Source organism: Rattus norvegicus, chromosome 2 (genome assembly GCF_021556685.1).
Source record: "Rattus norvegicus strain SHRSP/BbbUtx chromosome 2, alternate assembly SHRSP_T2T, whole genome shotgun sequence".
NCBI classification, from domain to species: domain Eukaryota; kingdom Metazoa; phylum Chordata; class Mammalia; order Rodentia; family Muridae; genus Rattus; species Rattus norvegicus.
In genome coordinates, this window is record NC_141535.1 from 150055201 (window position 1) to 150070712 (window position 15512).

At 42.8% G+C, this 15512-nt stretch overlaps 1 protein-coding gene and 1 pseudogene across 1 annotated transcript; one reads left to right on the forward strand and one right to left on the reverse strand.

Annotated features, from left to right (window-relative positions):
* LOC120101015 (vomeronasal type-2 receptor 1-like) overlaps nt 1-14250 on the reverse strand; it is a 70220-nt pseudogene extending 55970 nt beyond the window's left edge.
* On the forward strand, nt 4185-8667 carry Spin1-ps3 (spindlin 1, pseudogene 3). Its single transcript, XM_087637457.1, has one exon. The coding sequence runs from the start codon at nt 4404-4406 to the stop codon at nt 5190-5192; it is 789 nt and encodes a 262-aa protein (XP_087493583.1). The 5' UTR covers nt 4185-4403; the 3' UTR covers nt 5193-8667.
* Nucleotides 14251-15512: the final 1262 nt, after the last annotated feature.

Genomic DNA, 15512 nt, shown 5'->3' on the forward strand with positions numbered 1-15512 from the left:
GTTTTCTATATCCAGGGTTGTTTCCATGTGTTCTTTCTTGATTGCTTCTATTTCCATTTTTAATTCCTTCAACTGTTTGATTGTGTTTTCCTGGAATTCTTTCAGGGATTTTTGCGATTCCTCTCTGTAGGCTTTTACTTGTTTATTAATGTTTTCCTGTGCTTCCCTAAGTGTGTTCAGGTCTTTCCTGAAGTCCTCCAGCATCATGATCAAATATGATTTTGAAACTAGATCTTGCTTTTCTGGTGTGTTTGGATATTCCATGTTTGTTTTGGTGGGAGAATTGGGCTCCGATGATGGCATGTAGTCTTGGTTTCTGTTGCTTGGGTTCCTGCGCTTGCCTCTCGCCATCAGATTATCTCTAGTGTTACTTTGTTCTGCTATTTCTGACAGTGGCTAGACTGTCCTATAAGCCTGTGTGTCAGGAGTGCTGTAGACCTGTTTTCCTCTCTTTCAGTCAGTTATGGGGACAGAGTGTTCTGCTTTCGGGCGTGTAGTTTTTCCTCTCTACAGGTCTTCAGCTGTTCCTGTGGGCCTGTGTCTTTAGTTCACCAGGCAGCTTTCTTGCAGCAGAAAATTTGGTCTTACCTGTGGTCCCGAGGCTCAGGTTCGCTCGTGGGGTGCTGCCCAGGGGCTCTCTGCAGCGGCAGCAACCAGGAAGACCTGTGCCGCCCCTTCCGGGAGCTTCAGTGCACCAGGGTTCCAGATGGTCTTTGGCTTTTTCCTCTGGTGTCCGAGATGTGTGTGCAGGGAGCAGTCTCTTCTGGTTTCCCAGGCTTGTCTGCCTCTCTGAAGGTTTAGCTCTCCCTCCCACGGGATTTGGGTGCAGAGAACTGTTTATCCGGTCTGTTTCTTTCAGGTTCCGGTGGTGTCTCAGGCAGGGGTCCTGCCGCTCCTGGGCCCTCCCCGACGGGAGCCCAGAGGCCTTATACAGTTTCCTCTTGGGCCAGGGATGTGGGCAGGGGTGAGCAGTGTTGGTGGTCTCTTCCGCTCTGCAGCCTCAGGAGTGCCCACCTGACCAGGTGGTTGGGTCTCTCTCTCACCGGGTCTGGGAGCAGAGAGCTGCTGCGGGCCAGGATCCGCGGGTGTGGGACTTCCGGTAAACACAGAACGTGCCCGGTCCTAGAGAAATTCTGCTTCTGAGGGTGTGGGACTTCCGGTAAACACAGAACGTGCCCGGTCCTAGAGAAATTCTGCTTCCGTGTGTCCCAAGCTCACCAGGCAGCTTTCTTGCAGCAGAAAATTTGGTCTTACCTGTGTTCCCGAGGCTCAGGTTCGCTCGTGGGGTGCTGCCCAGGGGCTCTCTGCAGCGGCAGCAACCAGGAAGACCTGTGCCGCCCCTTCCGGGAGCTTCAGTGCACCAGGGTTCCAGATGGTCTTTGGCTTTTTCCTCTGGTGTCCGAGATGTGTGTGCAGGGAGCAGTCTCTTCTGGTTTCCCAGGCTTGTCTGCCTCTCTGAAGGTTTAGCTCTCCCTCCCACGGGATTTGGGTGCAGAGAACTGTTTATCCGGTCTGTTTCCTTCAGGGTCCGGCGGTGTCTCTGGCAGGGGTCCTGCCGCTCCTGGGCCCTCCCCCACGGGAGCCCAGAGGCCTTATACAGTTTCCTCTTGGGCCAGGGATGTGGGCAGGGGTGAGCAGTGTTGGTGGTCTCTTCCGCTCTGCAGCCTCAGGAGTGCCCACCTGACCAGGTGGTTGGGTCTCTCTCTCACCGGGTCTGGGAGCAGAGAGCTGCTGCGGGCCGGGATCCGCGGGTGTGGGACCCATTCCTTGTATTCTTTACCACTGTACTTTGTTTTCTATTCTTCTCACTCACATTTCAAGCTCTCTAAATTAAATACTGTAGTTGATGGACATTATGGGTAATTAACTCAGCACTTGTCTACAAGGAACCAGTCCCTGGGTTTTATCTAGAGTATAACAAAGAAAAGGAAAGCAAGGAATGATGGAAGTTAGAAATGAAGGATTGGATGGGTAAAGAAAGAATAAAAGAGATAAAGGAAGACAGAAACAAAGAAGAAAGAAGGAAGAGAAAAGGAGGGAATATAGGATAGAGGAAGGAATGGTGAGTGATAATCTGCCATTATTTTGGGGTCACCAATAATCTTGCTCACCATTCATATCCACACATCCTGACCCATTCCTGCTGCAGGCTTTGAAATTATTCTAGATATTTTTTCTAATCAGTAATGCTTTGCACTTACTTATTCTTGTATTTACAGGTATCATTCTGTCTGGGTTTAAAATAACCTATTAAGTTAGCTAATGTCAAGTCCCAATCTCATTTTAGCATGTCAGTATGATGATTTTGCTTATGACTTTCAAGCATCAACAGAGACCAAAAGGAAAGCATGTTCTTTATTCCAGCCACCAACCAACTACCAACTATTTATGAATAACCTCTAACCTGCTCCACACAGTGCTCTGAGCCCAGTGAACATGTGAGTCAGTTCGAGCGTGATGCTCCAGCATTTTGAGCAATTTCAAGTTCCTTCTAAATAGGCAGGGATTCACATTGCAAGGGCTTGGCTGAAAAAAGTAATTTGGAGAACCTGGACTGATTCTGTCTTTTCTCTGCATCTTACTGCAGCATCTCAGGACTTCATAGAAAGTTGCAATAATTTCTATAGGCTCTTTGTATTTCTCTTTCTCTTTTTTTTCCTTCTGGTCTTTTTGAGACAGCATTTCCTTGTACAACGTCCCTGACTCTGTTGGCAGTCACTTTCTTAAACAGGCTGTCTATAAATGAATAGAGATTCACCTCCTTCTACATCCTAAGTTCTAAAGACATGTGTCACCCCTCCTGGCAAGTCTTTGTATTTATTTTTAAGCACACTATTTCAAGATACCTGAGGTACATTAAAATCATTTAGAATTCTTGAAACTGCAATTGACATAGTTGATCCTCCTGCTCCAATAACTCCAACGAGATATTTTCCAGTGCTGTTCCTAAGGTTAGGCTTGTATTCTTCCTGCCCTGTTAGAAACACCAAAGCTGACTCCATTGCTTTGGTGGTGGAGAAACAGTTGTCAAATATCTGGTAGCCCAGTGTGTGTTCAGGCAAAATGTCCTTTCTCTCATTAATCTCCTTGATGGTGTGGATCATGGTTTTCATTCAGCGGAAACCCCGGAAATTAAACCTGGAAAGGAAAAGACTTTATGAGCCTTTGACCACTAAGGGGGTTAGGAAAAGAGGAAGCAGGTCAGAGAAGAAGCTTCAGTTGAGTGAGTGATTACAGCATTTGCTGAAGGAACAACAGTTGCCTCAGTTTTCTGTACACATCAAAGTGTTAAGTCATTATAAGTGACTGGTTTACATTTTCTTGGCCTATATGTCTCTTTTATTCTACTACATTTGGAAATTCATTCTTATTTTGCCTACATCTTTATTAAATTGGGTAGTTCTTATTTACATTTTGATTGTTATTCCCCTTCTTGGTTTCCAGGCCAACATTCCTCTAACCCCTGCTCCTCCCATTCTATATGGGTGTTCCATCCCCATCCTCCCCCCACTGCCACCCTCCCCCTCCAACAATCATGTTCACTGTGGGTTCCGTCTTAGCAGGACCCAGGGCTTCCCCTTCCACTGGTGCTCTTACTAGGCTATTCATTGCTACCTATGGGGACAGAGTCCAGGGTCAGTCCATGTATAGTCTTTAGGTAGTGGCTTAGTCCCTGGAAGCTCTGGTTGGTTGGCATTGTTGTTCATATGGGGTCTCAAGCCTCTTCAAACTCTTTCAGTCCTTTCTCTGAATCCTTCAACAGGGGTCCCGTTCTCAGTTCAGTGGTTTGCTGCTGGCATTCGCCTATGTATTTGCCTTATTCTGGCTGTGTCTCTCAGGAGAGATCTACATCAGTTCCTGTCAGCCTGCACTTCATTGATTCATCCATCTTGTCTAGTTTGGTGGCTGTATGTGTTTGGGCCACAAGTGGGGCAGGCTCTGGATGGGTGTTCCTTCAGCCTCTGTTCTAAACTTTGCCTCCCTATTCCCTCCCAAGGGTATTCTTGTTCCCCTTTAAAAGAAGGAATGAAACATTCACATTTTGGTCATAATTGGTTATAAAACAGGCCTCAACAGATAGAGGAAGATAGAAATAATCCCATGTGTCCTATAAGACCACCACAGGCGAGGGGGCGGGCGGCGGCCTCGGCGAGGAGCGGGGGTGGGGAGGCGCCGTCTGGCTCGGGCTGGGCCGGCGGGGAGCACGAGCGAGCCAGGGCGGCCCCGTTGGCAGCCTCGGTGGCCTACAGAGTGCTTGGGATTCCATGTGTTTTTGCTGAACTTGTAAAGGCGACACCTGGATGGTGGATTAACAAGAACACTGACCTGTGGGCAGCCTCAGCTGAGAACATTGGATTTTCACCCTAGTCCAGCAGCTCTGCTGCTCACATAGATGCAGATGAATGAAGACCCCATTCGGGAAGACACCTGGCCAGCGGTCCAGAGCTGATGCAGGCCATGCTGGAGTCTCTGCAAACATGATGAAGAAGAGGACATCTCACAAAAAACATCGGACCAGTGTGGGACCAAGCAAACCTGTGTCCCAGCCCCGGCGGAACATCGTAGGCTGCAGGATCCAGCATGGGTGGAGAGAGGGCAACGGCCCTGTCACCCAGTGGAAGGGGACTGTCCTGGACCAGGTGCCTGTGAACCCTTCCCTGTATCTCATAAAGTACGATGGATTTGACTGTGTCTATGGACTAGAGCTGAACAAGGATGACAGAGTCTCTGCACTTGAAGTCCTCCCTGACAGAGTTGCAACATCTCGGATTAGCGATGCACACTTAGCGGACACAATGATTGGCAAAGCGGTGGAGCACATGTTTGAAACAGAGGATGGCTCTAAAGATGAGTGGAGGGGGATGGTCTTGGCACGGGCACCTGTCATGAACACATGGTTTTACATCACCTATGAGAAAGACCCTGTCTTGTACATGTACCAGCTCCTAGATGATTACAAAGAAGGCGACCTCCGCATTATGCCCGATTCCAATGATTCGCCTCCAGCAGAAAGGGAGCCAGGAGAAGTTGTGGACAGCCTGGTAGGCAAGCAAGTGGAATATGCCAAAGAAGACGGCTCGAAAAGGACTGGCATGGTCATCCATCAAGTAGAGGCCAAGCCCTCTGTCTATTTCATCAAGTTTGATGACGACTTCCATATTTACGTCTACGATTTGGTGAAAACATCCTAGATGTCATCACAAACTCTGCCAAATTTGTGGAACTATTAAATGTATAATTTGTAGACATAAAGACTCGATTGCTTTCCAGTTTAATGAAAGCTTAGATGTCCCTGCGAACCCACAATCTCCACCAGCAGAGCTGGTGTTGTTCTGAATAGTGCAGACTGATTCAAACACAAGGCATCTGTGAGGGGTCCTCCCTCTTCAGAGCGTCTGTGTGAGGGGTCCTCCCTCACAGGAAGGCTGTCTGTTGGGGGTTACAAGCAAGGTGGTAAAGTTAAGCTAGCATCATAGTCATTTAAACCTGGATAGGTTGTACCCATTTCCCCTTCACTCTGACACTGTCTTATTCTGCTGCCACAATGCAAGCATAGTTTGTTATTTTTGTTACTGCCTTTTTTGAGAGATTATGTATCTATATAGCTACCTGTCTAGATCTGCATCTGTGTGCCTATGTATATATTATACACACACAGAGGCACTCACCACTGACACGCCTTTCCTTGCGGATTGGGGTGGGGGTGAAAATGTTTTCTCCAGTTCAACAGGAGTGCTCGATCCAAGTCAGTCATATTTATAATATGCCTGCTCTTTGTTTGAAATTAAATTTGGGCACAGGAAGCACACAGAGACATTTAGGTTGTTTCAAAAGTCAATTTCTGAGTACCATTTCAATCCGGAGGCTTTTGGCTGAGTCCAGGTATAAATTAGCCATAAACAGTCAATGACCCACAGTAGAATTCTGGTAAACTGTTGAGAAATCTGGGTAAAAGGCTGCCTTCAATTCTAAGCTTTATTTTTTTTTGTGGTTTTTGTTGTTATTGTTTGTTTCTGTTATCGTTGTTGTTTACTCTTTAATCATAACTACTTTGACAATAGAGCCCGGGTCCTTGGTTCACATGGAATAATATAGATGTGCTTCTAGACGGCGCATTAGTCCATTTGTTCACACCTGTCAGCGGGGTTTTACTACATGGACTTAAAAGGCAACAATAAATCCAGGGTTTGTATGTGCCGTAGATCCCCGCAAGAACAGTGCATTTGTATTAGAGATGTAAGTTTTAAGTATGGCATTGTTGCCTTCTCTCAAGTTCTCTGGGACTTTTTAATTTTTATTACTACTATTGTTGATATATGATTATGGTCAGAAGGCCTCTTCTCCCCTTCCTTACTCTCTCCCACTCTTCCTGGCTTTCCCCCACAGAGAATGCTAGACCAATATGGCTTTTTGCCTTGACCCTGTTGTGGCAGTGTCTGTTCTTGCTCCAAGTGTGTTATTCATGCAGGTTTATCCCCTCCGTGGCCTCCGGGCTCTGCATGTCTATGATGTGTCACTGGACGGTCATCCTTACTGGTTATGGGTGGATCGCAGCTCTTCGCCATCAAGTGCATTCATGATTTGCTCCTGTGAGGTGGTTTGAAGCTGAAATAGAACTGACATGCAGTTGGTTGACTAGCCAAACCTCTGCTCGCTCTCACTTTGTCTTGTAGGAAGCCTGGTAGCTTGTCAGCTGGAGAAAGACGGTTTGTAGAATCAGTCTCGTGGTGGTTGGAAATCTATCTGTGGCTGCACAGTATTGATGCTGTCAAGCAAACAGCAGAGGCGTGGCCAAGTGTAGGCATGCTTAACTAGTTGGGGTTCTTCCTGATGACCAAGTGTAGGTATGCTTAACTAGTCGGGGTTCTTCTTGATGACCAAGTGTAGGTATGCTTAACTAGTTGGGGTTCTTCCTGATGCAAGAAGTCAGTCACGGTTCAAGGCGCATGGCTATTGGATATCCATTTAGTCTTCACAGAGGCTGACCGCCCTGTGCTGCAGGCAGGGTGGTCACAACTGCTCACCATGTGAACACAGTACCTCAGTTCCGTCCCTGGCTGCAGTCACCGTGTGCTCAGTGTTTTCTCCTAGGCACCAGGGACAAGCTTCTCAAAGCCGTGTGATCTACCCTAGTCTTGGGTGCCTCTAGTATACGTGACCAGGTGTTGTCCTGCATGTAAATCTCCGAGCAGAGTCTGTCTCTTCCAGCCCATACTGGTAATCTGTGGCACAAGTGGATGAGAGTGTCCTGCATGCACCAATGGTGCAGAACATGCACGGTGACTGGAAAGTCAAACTCCTTTTGAAATGTCCCGAGGACTGGATCAGTTCCAACATGTCTGCCATTATCTGATGCCTTGCATTGTGGTTTTCTGCAAGCAACCTAGGTTGGCTTTGGTTACCCGTGACCTCCCGGTCTGGGGTTGCAACAGAAGACAGGGATGACTTTGCTCACTATTCCAAATACTGCCTTTATGTAAGGCAGAGGGAAGGGGAAGGTTTTTATTTGTTTGTTTGTATTTTAATTGTTTCACCCCTCCTCCCACTCTTTTCTTTTGGTGGCTTCCACCACCCTGAATGGTGACGGACTCCTGAGCCTGCCGCCTTGGGCTCCCCTTAGGCTCACAATTCAGATCTGCATGCCTTGCTTGCATTGCCCTGGTATCTGAATGTTGACTCCTCATTTAGGAGTTGAACATGAATTTCCAAAATTTTCATGGGGCTTGTGGCAACACAAGCAGTGAATCTGTGTATAAAATTTACTGGCCTTCCTCACTTACCTGCTCTAGTATCGTATCGTGTGTGCGTGCGTGTGTGACGTCAGGCTGCCACGTAAACTTCAGAGAAGAACCTTAAAGCAGACCATCCATTTTTGCATGCTCTCTTCTAAGTAGAATGTTCAATGTAACTAACTAAACCTGCATGTTAAAGAGACCTAGGTTCTTTCTTTCTTGCTTTCTTTCTTTCAATTTGCTTTTGGTTTCCTGTATATTTGCTTACTGTGCTGTTCTAGTGGTTGTAGGGTAAAGACACACTGGTGAAGCAGTCGTAGCGCCGACAGAAGGTGATTCCAGTTGTATATGTCACGCAGCATTCGAAGGGACTGTGCACGCTCTAAAAATCACAGTTGCTTCTAAGCCAGATTTCATTTCTATTCTTGTTTTATGTGCCAAACCCCAAAGTGCATTGGGCCTGAATCTCTGAACTCTGTAGACCCATTAGAAAGAAGACTGTTCTGAGCAACACAAACTGTAGTGCCTGAAAACACTTAACACTGATTGTCTGAGAGATGGAGGTCCTCCAAAGATGACACAGGGAAAATACTCAAAATAATCATGGCCGAAATGTCTGTGTTCCTTGGGAATGCTGTGCTCTCTGTATTCTCCACCATTGGTGCAGTTCGAACGAACGAACGAACGAATAGAGTTCAGAGGTCTTCGTGTTCACATTTAAAACTAGAAAAACGACCTCATTTTTTGAGCTTGAATTCATTTTTGATTTTAATTTTATTTTATACAACGTGTAGACAGTTCCCTGTTCTCTGCATTTAGAAGTATACACAGTACAACTCTGTTAATTCTGTAAGTAATTTTTATAATTATGATGTAACTCTATCCTCCCTTAAAACATTCAAAATAAACCCTTTATGTGCAAAAAAAAAAAAAAGACCACCACAGGCTAAAGCTGGTCTTCAATAACAATACGGGCAGAACGCACATATACACATGGAAGTTGAACAATGCTCTACTCAATGATAACCTGGTCAAGGAAAAATAAAGAAAGAAATTAAAGACTTCTTAGAATTTAATGAAAATGAAGGTACAACATACCCAAATTTATGGGACACAATGAAAGCTGTGCTAAGAGGAAAACTCATAGCTCTGAGTGCCTGCAGAAAGAAACAGGGGAGAGCATATATCAGCAGCTTGATAGCATACCTTAGAGCTCTAGAACAAAAAGAAGGAAATACATCCAGGAGGAGTAGAAGGCAGGAAATAATCAAACTCAGAGCTGAAATCAACCAAGTAGAAACAAAAAGGACTATACAAAGAATCCACAGAACCAAATGTTGGTTCTTTGAGAAAATCAACAAAATAGATAATTCTTTAGCCAGGCTAACAAGAGAACACAGAGAGTGTGTCCAAATTAACAAAATCAGAAATGAAAAGGGAGACATAACTACAGAATCCGAGAAAATTAAAAAAAATCATCAGATCCTACTACAAAAGCCTATATTCAACAAAACTTGAAAATCTGGACAAAATGGACAATTTCCTGGACAAATACCAGGTACCAAAGTTAAATTAGAAACAGATAAACCATTTAAACAACCCCATAACTCCTAAAGAAATAGAAGCTGTCATTAAAAGTCTCCCAACCAAAAAGAGCCCAGGTCCAGATGGGTTTAATGCAGAATTCTATCAGACCTTTGTAGAAGACCTCATACCAATACTGTCAAAACTTTCCACAAAATCTAAACAGAGAGAGAACTACCAAATTTCTTCTATGCAGCCACAATTATGCTTATACATAAACTACACGAAGACCCAAGAATGAATTTCAGACCAATTTCCCTTATGAATATAGACTCAAAAATACTTAATAAACTCTCGCAAACCAAATCAAAAAACACATCAAAACGATCATCCATCATGATCATGTAGGCTTCATCCTAGGGATGCAGAAATGTTTCAGTATATTGAATCCATCAACATAATCCACTATATAGACAAACACAGCAAAAAATACAACATTATCATTTCATTAGATGCTGAGAAAGATGTGACACAATTCAACACCCCTTCACTGTAAAAGTCTCGGAGAGATCAGGTATTCAAGACTCATACCTAAACATAGTAAAAGCAATATACAGCAAACAGTAGCTAACATTAAACTAAATGGAGAGAAACTTGAAGCAATCCCACTAAAATCAGGGACTAGACGATGCTGCCCACTCTGTCCCTACTTATTCAATATAGTACTTGAAACCCTAGCCAGAGCAATCAGACAGTGAAAGGTGGTGAAAAGAATACAAATTGGAAAGGAAGAAACCAAAATACCACTATTTGCAGATGATATTGTAGTATACTTAAGGGACACCAAAAATTCCACCAGAGAACTACTAAGCCTGAAAAACAACTGCAGTAAAGTGGTTGGTTACAAAATTAACTCAAACAAATCAGTACCTTTCCTCTTCTCAAAGGATAAACAGGCAGAGAAAAAATAAGGAAATGACAGCCTTCATAATAGGCCCAAATAACATAATATACCTCGACATGATTCTAACCAAGCCAGTGAAAGATCTGTGTGACAAGTACTTCAAGTCTCTGAAGAAAGAAATTGAGGAAGCTCTCAAAAGATGGAAAGACCTCCCATGCTCATGGATTGGCAGAATTAATATAGTAAAAATGACCATTTTAACTGCAATCTACAGATTAAATGCAATGCCCATCAAAATTGTAACTCAATTTTTCATAGAGTTAGAAAGAGCAATTTGAAAATTCATTTGGAATAACAAAAAGCCAGGAGAGCAAAATCTAAACTCAACAATAAAAGAACTTCTGGGGAAATCATCATTGCTGACCTCAAGCAATATTACAAAGCAATAGTGATAATAACTATAGAATTGGTACAGAGACAGGCTGGTAGATGAGTGGAATAGAATTGAAGACCCAGAAATGAACCCACACACCTATGGTCACCTCATCTTTGACAAAGGACCTAAAACCATCCAATGGGAAAAAGACAGCATTTTCAACAAATGGTGCTGGTTCAACTGGAGCTCAGCATGGAGAAGAATGCAGATCGATCCATGCTTATCACCTTGTAAATCCAAGTGGATCAAGGACTTCCACATCAAACCGGATACACTTAACCTAATAGAAGAAAAAGTGTGGTAGGGTCTCAATATCATGGAAACTGGGAAAGTTTCCTGAACAAAACACCAATGGCTTATGCTCTAAGATCAAGAATGGACAAGTGGGACCTCATAAAACCATAAGGCAAAGACACAGTCATTAGAACAAAATGGCAACAAACAGATTGGGAAAATATCTTTATCAATCCTACATCTGATAGAGTGCTAATATCTAAAATATATAAAGAACTCAATAAGTTAGACTCCAGAGAACTAAATAACCATACTAAAAATGGGGTACAGGGCTAAACAAAGAATTCTCGGCTGAGGAATATCGAAAGGAGAATTACCTAAAGAAATGTTCAACATTCTTAGTCATCAGGAAAACGCAAATCAAAACAACCCTGAGATTCTCCCTCACACCAGTCAGAATGGCTAAGATCAAAAACTCAGGTGACAGAAGATGCTGGCAAGGATGTGGAGAAAGAGGAACACTCCTCCATTGTTGGTGAGATTGCAAAATGGTATAATCACTCTGGAAATCAGTCTGGAGGTTCTTCAAAAAATTGGATGTTGCACTACCTGAGGACCCAGCTATTCCTTTCTTGGGCATATACCCAAAGGATGCTCCAACATGTAACAAAGACACATGCTCCACTATATTCATAGCAGCCTTATGTATAATAGCCAGAAGTTGGAAAGAACCCAGATGTCCTTCAATAGAAGAATGGATACAGAAAATGTGGTACACAATGGAGCTATCAAAAACAATGACTTCATGACATTCATAGGCAAATGGATTGAACTTGAAAATATCATCCTGAGTGAGGTAACCCAATCACAGAAAAACACACATGGCATGCACTCACTGATATGTGGATATTAGCCCAGAATCTTGGATTACCCATGGACCACATGAAGCTCAAGAAGAAGAATGACCAAAGTATGCTTCGATCCTTCTTAAATGGGAGAGTAAAAGTTTAGAGCAGAGACTGAAGGAATGGCCATTCACAGCCTGCCCCACATGGGGCTCATATAGATACAGCCACCAAAACTAGATAAGATTGATGAAGCTAAGAAGTCCATGCTGACAGGAACCAGATATAGATCTCTCCTGAGAGACACAGCCAGAGCATGTGAAATACAGAGGTGAATGCTAGCAGCAAACAATTGAAATGAGAACTGGACACTCATTGAAAGAATGAGAGAAAGGATTGGAAGAGGTGAAAGGACTTGTAATCACATAAAAACAACAATGCTAACCAACCAGAGCTCCCAGGGACTAAAATGCTACCCAAAGACTATACATGGACTGACCCTGGGCTCCAGCTGCATAGGTAGCAGAGGATGGAAGGAGAAGCAATTGGTCCTGCCAAGCTTGGACCTCCAGTGTAGTGGGATGTCGGGGGTTAGTTGGCTGGAAGGGAGGGTGGATGGGGAGGGAACATCCTTTTAGAAGAAGGGGAGGGGCTTATGTCCTGGAAAACAAGAAAGGCAATAACATTTGAAATGTAATTTAAAAAATCCAATAAAGGAAAAAACAAAACCATAGTGATGAAATAATTTTTCCCAGAGGATATTTTTACTTTTTACATCATTTCTCTCATAGGATATACAGAATTAATTCTTTTTTTATAATTGACTTATTTTATATGCATTGGTGTTTTGCCTTCCTCTATGTCTGTATAATGATGTTACAGACAGTTGTGAGCTGCCATGTGGGTACTGGGAATTGAACACTTGTCCTCTGGAAGAGCAATCAGTCATCTTCACTACAGATCCATCATCTTTCTAGATCCGCAAATTTATTTGTAATAGGCAAAGAATTTATATTCAAATACTTGAAAACCTGGAATATGATGTACATACTTGTAATAACAGCATAAGGCAGAATGAGGAGGAATTTTATAATTTCTAGGCAAGCCTAGTCTACATTGTAATTTACTGGCACACTAGGGTTAACGGTAAGATCTATCTCTGCTACAAAATAAAAAGATAATATCAATAAAAAAGTATTATTGCATTTCACATGTGATGTTTTGTAGAAAATAATCTTTCAAAGTTCTAGTAGAAATTGTTGACTAAACCAAGTAATTCACATCATGGAAATTTAGTGTGGGGCATTATGGTAAAGAGGTGGCAGCTGTGATTAAGAGATGATCTGCTGCTGTGATATCAGAATCATCTCTCACTCCTTCTAGTTCCTTTCACTGTAAAATGGAAATCTTTTAGTGAGATGAGGAAAGTGTCATTAGGGACTCATCACAAATCTCACTTTGTTAGCAGTGGTTCTGAAGGTTGTTCCTTCCAATAATAACTTGGATTTGGAACATGTATGAGAGTAAAGGAGTTGTGATTGAAATAGATACAATGACATAAGAAACTGCAATGGCTATAATGACCACAAAGCATTATGGAAATTTCTGCTGTTAAATATGTCCAAAATAATTACTTCCTCTGGTCCCCTCATACTATTGATGATCATATGTTTTTTCTCAAAAGACTCAAAAAATGGATATAAAAATAAAAATTCAGTTTTGTGATGACCATGGAATTGAAGATTATTGTTTATGTTTTCTTTTAATTTCTGGCATTTTTTATGTCTAATCTGTTTGTGTTTCTATGTGTGTAAGATACATATAAAACAGACATGTGGCCTGTCTCATCTTTCTTTTTCTGACAATAATTGCTATATTGGAATATTAGTAATTTCCCTTTTTGATATGATATCTCTCAGGAGACAGCAGTAGGGGCAGATTTTCCTACAGGTCAGAATCCTGTCATGAACCTTTCCTCAGACACAAGGCAGAGTTCCCGACTGCCCACTTGAACTTTATCTTGTAACAATGAACAGTGAAGCTGCAGCACCTCTGCTTCTCAGATCTCAGTGTTCACACACAGCAGCAGAGGTCTGATCGTGTAAGTTTTCTTCTGCTAAGGAGGTATGCAATTCCTGGTTCTATATGAGTTCTATATGGTTCTAATTCCTCTGAGGAGCGAATTTCTGAGAAACAACCACAGAAAACCACTCCCCCTATAACATGAGATAAAGGCAGATAGTGCCAAAGTTAGAACTTAAACTGAAACCCAAGCTTCAAGCTATGCATTCTTTTCTGCCTACACAAATTAATGTGAAAAAGGAAAGATTTAACAGTGACTTACCCCTCACACATGGGTGATTCTATTTCCTCATCAGAGTCACTTGTTGGCATGGTCCTATAGTGAACAGGAAATAGCCCCCCAATAACAGCAGAGTGGTTTTCAGCTTCTACATATCCAGTCAAATTAAATTTGCACAGCAACCTGCATGTCTCATTCGGTTTTTCATATTTTTGAGCATATAATTCAAGCCAGAAAAATGCAGTTAATCCCAGAATCTTTCTGCTAGCCATCTTAATCTGGTGAGCTTGAGGATAATGAAAGTGTTGAAGTGACGCAGGTTCTAAGGAAGCACCGTAACGGAGTGTTGGAGTGTGCGTGTGCCTAACCTAGTGACCTGCTTGCTGCTCCTGAGGAAATCATTTCATGTTGTAGACACAGATGTCACAATCAGTTGCAATTTATGGATCTGGAATAGGAGCTGAGCAATCCTCTGAGAGGAGCTACCTGGCTATCCTGTATGCTTTGCAATGGTAGGGACGGACTCATGGGATTCAGCTTTAGTGTTATTTTTCATCAAGTCTCACTGCAGCCAACTCTGTGATCTTATGCTAGGCAGGCAATCCAGTGTGGAGCCACATTTCCAGTCATTTCTGCTCCCTTGCTTGCTATCTCCTCACTCAGAGGCAAATTTCTTGTTTCCAGGTCAATGTACCATGAGTCCAAGTCTCCCAGTCTTCCTCTCTGCTCATTTTCAAACATTTCCCTTCTCCTTCTTAGAATAAAATTTATAGAACGTTATCAAGATGAAATTCAGTACAAGTTTTTGGATCATGAAAAATGTGTGGAACATTTGATCACATAGTTTTTCTCCTAACAATATTTTAAAGAGATGTATATATCTAAGAAAAAAAATACCTTGAAGTATAAGTTTTACTCAGAATGTTGTCATTTATGCATTGTATCATATGGAGCTCAGAGAGTCTTGTGGAATATTTGTGGGCAGTAGTGGGGTCTCACAGAGACTAAATCCCAACCAAAGAGAGAGTGTGACTTGGACCTATGTTGCCTGCACACATGTAGCCCCAGTGCAGCTTGGTCTTCAAGTGAGTCAGCCAACATCTGAATTGGGGTCTGATCTTGAATCTGTTACCAGCCTCTGCACCCTGTTTCACTAACTGGACAACCTTGTCTGACTTCTGTGGTAAAGGATATGCCTAATCCTACAGTGACTTGATGTGTGATTGTGGGAATGGAGTGAGGCAAAGGGACCTGGGAGGAACCTGATAAGAAGATGACCTGAGGGGTTCTTCCCCTTCTCCTCTAAAAAGGGAGCAGGGAAAGGGAAGATCAGTGTGAGGGGGCACTGGGATGAGAAGCAGGGGCTGATGTTAGTATGTAAAGTGAATGTTTATATATTTTTAAAAAATCCTTGTTGTACAAATTTTACTTATAATATTAATATTAATAATAAACTGAAAGTACTACATAGAGAACTTAGAATCAGGTATAATCTAGTTACACACTAGGCTATGATTGTCCTGTATAATACTCC

Bases quoted from the DNA above. Each gene is read 5' to 3' on its own strand.
- Spin1-ps3 (XM_087637457.1), top strand. From the start codon at position 4,404: ATGAAGACCCCATTCGGGAAGACACCTGGCCAGCGGTCCAGAGCTGAT.